Genomic DNA, 10,157 nt, shown 5'->3' on the forward strand with positions numbered 1-10,157 from the left:
GAGAAGCCTACCTGATCTTTGTTCCCCAAGAACACGACGACAAGACTACTTGGACGCCATCGAATGTGAAGCTCCTGCGGATGGCCGGGCTCATGCACAAGACAATGATGATCTGGCTAAATGTGCGCAAAAGGAAGGAACAAATCAAGGCTGAGCAGAGCGAACAAGATGGTGAAACGAAGCGCAAATCTCGCCAGATGCCTCGCTGTAGGCTGTCCTGCCCGCGTTTCAAGTATTTCAAACGCAAATGTGGCAACAGCGAAATCGAAGTACAGTCGCAAATTTTCCCGACATTTGAATGAATAATACGAGTTTATTTTCCATTTTACATGTGTTTGTATACGCGTATGCAAATTATGTTGATGTTTCGTAGCCATGTAGACATGAAGTTCTAGCTTTGAGCGCGCAGAGAGTCGATTTCCAGGCGCAGCTTTTGTATCCTTAGCAATGCCAGCGTCCTTTCCAGTTTCAGGTTCTCCGTTTCTGTCTTTAAAAACTGCGTCTTGCTGTGGAATTGCTTGATCTCGGCCCTGGCCTTGTCGGCTTTCAGCGAAGCCAAGTTATTTTTCGGTCTGTTCTCACCATAATTCGTTTCCGTACCATTGGCCGAGTTGTCGAGGCTCTGCTGCAAGAAACATGATTGAATTTTGATGGCAAATCAGGCATGGAATGCACTCTTACCATCACTTCTTTGTATTCGTCGAGAAATTCAACGTACTCCCGGCTCTCTGGCCCTGCAGAAATTTCAATTTCCATAGTATCTGTGTGATAATTCTCCTTTGAAGCATTCAAGTAGGGGCTATCCTGCTGGCCATTTGGCAGTTCTGACTTGATTATGGTCGTCGTCTGGTCCTTGCCATCTGTATCGTCATCGCACTCGTCCAAAAATTCTTGTATCTATACATAGTTTGGGGCAGATCAGATCGAGATCGTATACGCGTCTTCCAGCTTCCAGCTTGCAGTACTTGCCTTCACAATGATCTCCTTGCCTTCGTTCCCATGATCGATGCCGCCATCCGCGTCCTCGTGCGTTATCACCTTGAGCACTGGACGAACACATTCCACAATTAAGGATTGTGTCAACGATAAGTCTCTCTGTTGGTCGCACGTTTGTCTGGAAATGAGAGACATTGGTACACATATATACATATACGAAGTAAATAAAAATACCTTCATATGTACTGTATGTTGCATGTACAATTACCTATGTAAGGAAAGTCTTGATAGCGCTGTGTTCCGCAGCTCCTTGTTGCAAAAAACGCAGGTGGCCGTGTATTTTCCATTTACACACTTTGCGGTAAACCCGTTCTTCTTGTAAAAAAGTTCAGACCTCTTTCGTGGCATTATTATACGAACTGAACACAATACCAATAATGCAATACCAATACGTAGTTTTGACGTGAAACTATTGGGAAAGCAGCTATATTCTTGAATTTAAATTAAATATTTTGTTTTGTTTGTATGTGACGGCAAAATCAAACGAGACTTAACCCACTTAACACCCCTATATTTACAAAGTTGAGCACCCTTTGTTAGACCGCGAAAAATAATACTGTTTGTAAAGGCTCCTTGTAGCTCCATCCTCCTCTTTACTTACAAAACAAAAATGACCACCGACATCTTTCACCTGTAATGCGTAAAATATGTTTAAGTTACATACATTTCGTGGAAATATTAAATACCCCCCTGGTCGACAATGGGTTAACGTTCTACTTTATTGATTGAAATCGAATTGCATAATTTTGATATTCAGTTTAATATTACTCATATCATATATTACTCATATTACTTAATATAACCAAAGACTCTATAACACAACAAGATGCGTAACGACCATACTGCTGAAAAGCACACGAAATTTTTAGCGTGGATTTTCGATGTGGATTTTCGATTTGTCTATGTGTGCGTTGTCTTGTCCGTGTTTGAGCGCTTGGTTGTGTGAGTGCATTTTTTCGTATGTTCTGTCGCAACAAAGGAATCAACGTGACATATTGACGACATTATTTCTCCTAAGCCCGTGGCGCAGCGTACTAAGTGGCTGACTGCAAAGCGAAATTAAGCGAGTTTAAGCCTCACTCAGTGCAAGTTTATTTTTTTTTTTTCTTTAACCAACTCTATCTAAAAATTAACTAATTTTCCCAAAATATACAAAAATTAATATACGCTAAAAATCATTTCAACAATGCCTTCCAAATCTACTTTGTTGAATATCTTTTAAACGGGTAGGGCAGGGCTGGATCAAGCCTCAAGGGGCCCTAGGCAACCATCAATTTGGGGGCCCCTCCTTTTTTTTCCCGCCCCTGCTTTTTTCATTTAGAATAACTTATAACTTTTTTCTTGTTTGATTATTCTGTATTTTTTTTTTTTTGTTAATTTTCAGTGGCTATTATATTTGTTATTTTTAATTTGGAATTTTGTTTTATTCATGGCATTCATTATTAAGTATATTTGACTTTAAAATAAAGATAACGCCAAAAAAAAAAAAATTATCACCTTTCGCTGGGAATTGAACTTGGCTCACACTTTCCGTACGCAAGCAACTTCGCCACTGCACCCCACCGTCCGTATTTCTTTTCCTAAGCAGTTGCAGTAGCTTAATTTCGTTTTCATCATTAAGAATTGTGCAGCTTTGACGAAATACGAAATTTGGATTCAGAGTCAGAATTTCAGACGGCAAAATTGTAGAACACACACATCCATACATATGTACATATGTGTGTGTATGCCCGAGACTAACAACGAAATTATATCAAAATAGAATACATTTTGTGTAGCGCACTCACACATACGCAAGTGTGGTGTTAGATTTCTTTTAAAATTGTGCTGCTGTCATACATTTTTTTCTTCCCCGTTACGCATCTTGTTGTGTTATAGAGTCTTTGATATAACTCACACCCAGTGCTGCCGATTCCGCTTTTTTCCCGTCAAATCTGGCTTTTTTTGATGAACAACTGCGGGAATAGTTTGGCAATTGCGGGAAGCGGGACTTCTGGATTTTTTAGAATATTATTTGGCTTTTTCCGCTTTTTTTATTGTTGCTATACTTGAATCAAAAAGTATAAGACTAGTCATATTTTTGTATCGATATTTGCAACTCCACCACTAGTTCTAAGAATATTATCATCTCTATACAATTCTACCATCCCTATGTGCGCGAAAGTGAATGTTAACGTATAACAATTTGTGAAATGCCTAAAGAATATAAGCAGAAGTGCCGCGATGCTTGGCTTAAAAGCGATGAATTTAAAGCTTGGGCAAGAAAGGACGATACTGATGAGCATAGGGTGTACTGCAGCTATTGCAAAATCACAATAATAGCCAAACTTAGTGATCTGCGGGCTCATGCGAAAACGAAGATTCACACGAGTTCGACGACCGGCTTCACACAACAAAACATAATAAATTTTGGAACTTTGCCTGTTAAAACTGTCAAAACAGGAAGCAGCGTTGTGTCTTTTTATTGCTCAACATGCATCCATGGCACAAGTTGATCATTTGGGCAACTTGTGCAACAAACATTTTGAAGTTGGAGCTGCAGGACGAGTTAAGCTGCATCGAACGAAATGCACCAGCATCATTAAGAATTTTCTGGCGCGTCATTTTTTCGAAGACTTGTGCAGCGATATTGGGGACTCCAAATTCAGTCTCTTACTCGACGAATCAACAGATATCAGCGTCACAAAACTACGAAGACTGGGAAAATGCTGTTTCGATTATGATGTGCCCAAAAATTATCTTCGCTTGATTGGTACGACCAAGTCGTACGATTGCGAGCCTGAAGACAATTACGCTGAGTTAGACGAATTAATGGCGGTCTTACAGTAAAAACCCTATAAAATACTACAGAAATAAAAAAATTGGTAAACCCAAAAATTACGCTTTTTTTTGGCTTTTTTCTGTAATTTTTGAGCTTTTTTTGTGTCTTGTACAAGTCAGAAATGGCTTTTTTTCCTGATGAAAAGTTGGCAGCACTGCTCACACCACGAAAATTCACCACGAAAACGCTCTCTTCACCTCTGAGAAGAGAGCAAATTTTTAAAAACCACCACGAATTGAGAGCGAAAAATGTTGTTAACAGCGATGTTATGATTAGATTAGCAGAGTGTTAACTTAACAGCCGTACACTGCCGAAGTTTCACAAATGTAACGAGAAGGAACGTGTGAGTCGCTTCTGGGGACGCGACTCTACTTATACCACCCGTACTCAGTCAGTATATACATTTTTGAGCATGATTTTTTTGAAATTTTAGAATTAAAAAAAAAATTTTACATTTTACATTTTTTTGCTACATTTGTTATCTACATCTCATCTACAATGTCTATTCTACATATAACATGTAGATTGTATATGTACCATTTAGATTCTACATCTCCTCCGCTAGGGGTTGCTCGCGCACTGAACGCGGCAGAGTGTGCGAGCGAGAAGGAAAATGAGTTGCGTTGTCGTTGGCGGGAGGGGGAGGGGAAGCAACTGAAAATTAATTTCTGCATTCTGGCTATAATTATGATCCGATCTGATTCAGATTCAGATTCGGCAATCTGGTAGATATGGGCATTCTCTACTATACTATATCTTTAAAATTGTGGCTGCCACAGATTTTCGTCCTTTACGGGGGCGGAAGGGGGCGGGGCGAAATTTTGAAATACACTTGTAGCAGTGTGATATCACATGAGTCTGGAAACCAAATTTGGTTTCTCTAGCTCTTATAGTCTCTGAGATCCAGGCGCTCATCAAGACGGACAGACGGACGGACAGACGGACATGGCTATATAGACTCGGCTATTGATGCTGATCAAGAATATATATACTTTATGGGGTCGGAAACGTTTCCTTCTCTGCGTTGCACACATCCACTTTTACCACAAATCTAATATACCCCTTAACTCTTTTTTGAGTACGGGTATAAAAATCATGTAGAAAGTTGGGCGCGGGATTCAAATGTATTCTGCCAGGGCTTAGTTTTCATGCGTCCTGCAGGGTTTCCAGGAGAAAGTTGTTGGCCAGTGTGACGACCAGCATCAGGATGTGCATCACCAACGGATTTTCCAACATTATTCACTGAATTTCATGCTTAAAAATAACAAAGAGAGAATAAAATAAATTAAAAAGGCTTAAAATCAAAACATGAAGGACCCGACCGCCCCTTCACATGTGTAGAATATTTTTAAATGGAGAATTTAATGCGCTTTTGTGATTTAATTATTCAAGTTTAATATTTTTATACTTTGATACCCTCTGGAGTAACCTTCTCCTCAATGGCTTGGCTGAAAACTGTGCCATCAACTGGTTTTCTGCTTAATTAACATTTTTAAATCAATTGTTTGCCGATGGCCCTGGGCTGAATGCCAAACAAGCGGTTGCTTAAGCCAAATGACTTTCCTCTCAGCTCCAGTGGGTCCCACATTCACCTCCACCTCCATCCACACTTGGCCTTCTCCTTCAATATCCAATGGCCATTAGAAGGAGCCAGCCGCATCGACAACAAAATTGAGCCCACATAAGCTGAAAGGAAATCGTTGTTTCCCCTGCTCCCCTTGGGCTTTGGCTCAAACAACCTAAAAGGTCCAATCAACAGGTGTTCTCTCTCTGTCTCGTCTGTCTGTCTGCCTGTCTCTCCTCTGCCTGTGTGGGGTGTGCTGTGGTGTGGTTCAATAACCTGGCCCAGAGCTAAAAGTCAGCAGAGGATGCCGCCACGGAGGCGAGGTGTGTGCGTGGCGTCCGTCGTAGAGCAAACCAAATGGCGAGAAATAAAACTGGAATAATTCAATAGGAGGCGTGGCCCACCCATGTTGCCGCCACACAACAAGGGATGGGTTGGTTGATTCAGTGGGGGGGGGGGGATGGGTATTCACTGAGGCAGCTTCATTGCTTGCGTAATGAATGTCCTTAGCAGGCGAGGCACGTTTCATGTTTTTTCTCTCATGTTTGCTCGGGCAGCTGTAGCTCTGCCTCCTGCCTCCTCCTGTCTCCTGTTCGCTGCCTCTTCTGTGTCCCTTCTCTGGCTCTGCGTGTCCGCTATGTGTCCCCTATGTGTGTGCGCGCCAATTTGGAGTCGCCGTCGTGGGGTCAGGGCAAGAGTAGAATGTTGCCCATTAAAGGGCTAGTGCTTACACCCCCCACCCACCCAAAGCCTGTTGCCCGCCATTCCTGCCACTCATTTCAGTTAAGTTCATTTGGCAATTCAACACTTTCGTGGCACACGCATCACGGGTTCCCATGGCCCTACGCCTGCCCCTGCCCATTCCGTCTTAATTTGCGTCGCCTTTTTCCGCTTATGCTCATAATAAATGCAAGAAATAAATAAATTCTCAAGACACCCCGTCAGCCAGTCACCCGAAGAGCAGCAGAGCCAAGGAAATGCCAAAAATATTTGCATGCAAATTCTTGACCTCGTCCAAAGGCAACGGCAAAGGCAACTGGCAGAGTGGCAGCAGCAGCGGCGGCAGCGTCAACCACAATTTGAGTAAATTTAATTGAAAACCCCTTGGCCTGCTCATGCATATTTATTAAGTGATGGCAGAGGCTGCACGATGAGGCAGCATCCTTCGAGCTGTAGCGCTTGGATCAGGTGGATCATTTTTGTTTGTGGCGCCCTCTATGGGGCATTATGGTAGAGCTCCGGCAGATGAACACGCCATCTGGGCCTCAGGTTTGGGGGGTCAAAGAAAAGGGCATAGAAAGGAAGGATAGGTTAACAGATGGAAATGTCAAGGCGAATTTCACCTTTTTAGAAGGCTTGAGGGTTCCCGCGGATTTCGCAGCGTGGCTTCGGTCATCCCGTTTTCATCGTTCGACCTGGATAGGTGATAGCCGCAGTTCACATTTTTTGCAAGTGCTTTGTCAGTGGGAAATATCAAGAGGGCTTAAAGTGAGCAAACCAGAGAAACCACTAGCAGCGAGAGGAAAGAAAAATTGGAAGTGTAAAGTGCCAATTCCCAGCAGAGGTAAGCTCGGGGAGACAGGATTGTGATTCAGCCCGTTAAATGCCACTTTTCGTCCCGCAGAGGGTGCGGCTTTGGAGCAGCTCAAGCTGCGGAAGGAGGAGCGGAAAGAAAACGGAGATCGGCCATCCGAGTGCATTCAAAGCCCAGCTGGGGGCAACGAGTCCCAAAAGGAGTATCTGGAGGGAAAACAGCCTCAACGTAGAGACCCAAAAAGGGCTCAGGGAAGATTGGGGAAAAATAACAGCAAAAATATAGAATGATTGGATTGATGCCTTAGCGAAAAAAGACAGGCGAAGAGGGCGACGATCGCAGCGTCATTTTGGTGCTTTCCTACGTTTTCGTTTTAGTTTAAGTAGTAGAAAATGCAGCAGAAAAGGTAGCCGCAGGTGCCGTAACGAAAGCAGCCAAAGGAGACTCACTCGTAATCGTCGATTTGTGGGATTGGGAAATTCTTGGTTATTGGGGGTAAAAGAAATATGAATTAAGGGAGGAAGAAATTTAGGTTTAAAGAAAGATATGTGTAAAAGTAGTCTAAGATACATGAATAAGTGCCGTCTAACCGTTTTGTGTAGAGCGTGAGTGTCGGTGAGCAGGGAAGAAGGAGAGAGAGGAAAAGTTGCCATTTTTTTTCTATGGAGATCTTTTGGGTATTTGCGATCATATATTTTATCTAAAAAAACCCCTACAGCTCCGGATTTCCGCGAGGAAGCGCTTCATCGTCGAACACGGAAAATAAGGGTGAGTGAAATCGGCAGAATATGCAAATTTAAATTGTGAAAAAAGAACAGCTCAGAGCAGCACCCTGGCACTCTCCGTCGAACTTTTCGGCTCTCTCACATTCTGCCTTGTCCGATGATTCGCAGCGCACGCGAAGAAGATCCATCTCAGTTCATTTTATTAGCCATTTTTTTTTAGACATTTAAAATTATTTATTTCTTTTACATAGTTTACGTTAATTTATTTATTGTTCTTCTCAATGTTCATTTTCGGTATTAGTTTGTTGATCGGAATTTTATGTTTAGGTTAATAAATTTTATAATGTTTTAATTTCCCTATTTGTTTTGCCTTCAGCTAGCTGATGTCCCCATAGGAGCTCTCGGAAAGCCATGGGGTCATTCTGGCCAGGTTAGGTGATTCGGGAATGACCAAGGAAGGGAGGGTAGATACCCCTCATGAGACCTGAGGGGGGAAGAAAGGCATTCCGAGAGCAACCGAGAGAGAGAGGGAGAGTCATACATTGTGTGTTTTTGGTAAGGTTAGGTCCCCGTATTATTTCGTCGCAGCACGCACAAATTTTGGCTTTCGCAATAAGGAGAATAGGCACATGATGGGGGAGGGCAAGATCACCACCCCACTTGCCGACGAGCCTCCCAGCCGGGACTATATGCGTGCGCCCTTCTCCCATCTTATTCCATCGCGCCTGAATCGTTACAATTATAAGTAATCATAATAAAAAAATTGATAGAAAGTTAAATGGCGCCCAACAATGAGGCCTAAAATATTTGTTCAGACTGCATCCCGATGCGGTCAACAATATAAGTAACAAAAACACACACATCACACACACTGTCGAGTTTTCTGGTTAGCAAGTCGCGTAGCGGAGAAAATGTACGTTTGTACATATTATTCTCCAGCCACGGTTGCTGCAGCACCTGGACCAGAACACCGATGTTCACAGCCAGCTGAAGTCAACTAATCAGTCGCTTAGGAATAATTGTCGAATGACTGCTAGCAGCGATCGACAAGCCACGGCAGAGAGGTAGCTTTTAGTAGGCGATCAGATACCCTACAGTAATGCAGTCCGAAGCCCAACAAGTTAGACGCTTTGGAAACGCAGGGAGGAAGGCTTTAAATAAGTCTACCCTGACCACGGATAACAAGTTCTAGCAAAGACGCATCCACATTTTTGAAATAGTTAAGCGGCAGAGCTAGTCATCAATTGCTTGGAAATACAGCACAATCTCTTTATAAAGAGTTTGTCTGGCCACAGTTGATGGCAAAAGCAGAACACCTGTTCGCAGAAGTGAGAGTGCGAGGGAGAGACGAGAGAACAAAACTGATTAGTTTTGAATAACTCGCACTTGATCTTCCCGTCGTTGTTGGTGTATTGCGGGTTGGCGCAGCGGCACAGCATCCAATGCAAGAAAGCGTTTGGTTGTAGTGGCGGGCGCTGATCAGCTATGCACATGCAGCGGTACTTTGTTTTTATTGTTTTTTTGTTCATTCTCTCTTTCGGTTTGTCGTAAGATCTCTCTTGGGGAACATAGGCGATGCTTGAAGGCAAATAAATGTTTTTTAATTTCATTTTAGTTTCGTTTTTCTTAGAAAATATTGGAGTTACAATTTTAGATATTATTTATTCTCATTGTTTATCGGTCATTATTATTATTTTTGGTTATTGTTCGCGTAGGTATTAATTATTTAGGTTTCGGAAACTTGGCAGGCAAGAAGAAAAGAAAGAAGTGGAAAGAAGGGAAGAAAAATTAAACTTCGAAGAGGAATTTAAGCGGTCAGCTGGTTAAGCTATCGGAGTTCGACGACCTTGCGGATTTGCTGATAGCGAGTGAGAAAGAAAGTACGAATTAGTGAGAGAATTTAGGGGGGTTTAGGTTTATCTGGCCCCTGCATAGTACTGAGAAGGCCTCGCAATGCAAGAAGGGCAGGCAGACCCCGCGGTTTGCACTCTGTGTGGGAAAGGGTTTGAAGCCCAGCCGCTGTTCAAGACCAGGTGTGGGCACGAATTTCACAAATCTTGCATTGTGCCCTACTCAAAGGTAAATGCAAAATGTCCCACATGTGGTAAAGTTATTTTTGATTTGCAAGGAAGTGCATCCAGCTCAGGTGGGCAGACCCCCAAACAGCAGGCAGGAGGAATAGAGAAATCTTCAGGCACCCCAGTGGGGGGATCAGCCAACGTCAATCCCGGAACCATAACCGTGGAAAGCATAGGTACCATGGTGTCCCAAGCCGTCCGACTCATGCAAAACGACATATTGACGCAGTTGTCGGGGCAGATGGCTCAATTGATTCAAACAAATATCGCTGCTCACCTTGAACCCGCAGGTCGAAATCAGCAGGTCCGAAATACAGCGCCAGATCAGATATTACAGGATCAGGAATTGGGCGATGGTAGATCATCGGCTGGATTGTTCGGGGAAGGCAGACACACTCCTAGAAGTTTAGCGTCGGATCTTCTCCAACGACCTGACAAG

The 10,157-nt window shown here is 43.0% G+C and overlaps 1 protein-coding gene across 2 annotated transcripts; it reads right to left on the reverse strand.

The window, feature by feature from the left end:
* Window positions 1-294: 294 nt before the first annotated feature.
* LOC111066442 lies at window positions 295-1,478 on the reverse strand. Of its 2 annotated transcripts, none has more exons than XM_022355070.2 (4): window positions 1,205-1,478; window positions 970-1,114; window positions 682-897; window positions 295-622 (listed from the first exon to the last, which is right to left on the reverse strand). In XM_022355070.2, exons 1-4 carry the CDS (start codon window positions 1,342-1,344, stop codon window positions 392-394), a joined length of 732 nt encoding a protein of 243 aa, XP_022210762.1. In that variant the 5' UTR covers window positions 1,345-1,478; the 3' UTR covers window positions 295-391. The 2 variants fall into 2 exon arrangements, with proteins under 2 accessions (XP_022210762.1, XP_022210761.1); XM_022355069.2 differs by having other exon boundaries at window positions 295-625; window positions 1,205-1,477.
* Window positions 1,479-10,157: the final 8,679 nt, after the last annotated feature.

Source organism: Drosophila obscura, unplaced genomic scaffold (genome assembly GCF_018151105.1).
Source record: "Drosophila obscura isolate BZ-5 IFL unplaced genomic scaffold, ASM1815110v1 contig_150, whole genome shotgun sequence".
Classification (NCBI taxonomy): domain Eukaryota; kingdom Metazoa; phylum Arthropoda; class Insecta; order Diptera; family Drosophilidae; genus Drosophila; species Drosophila obscura.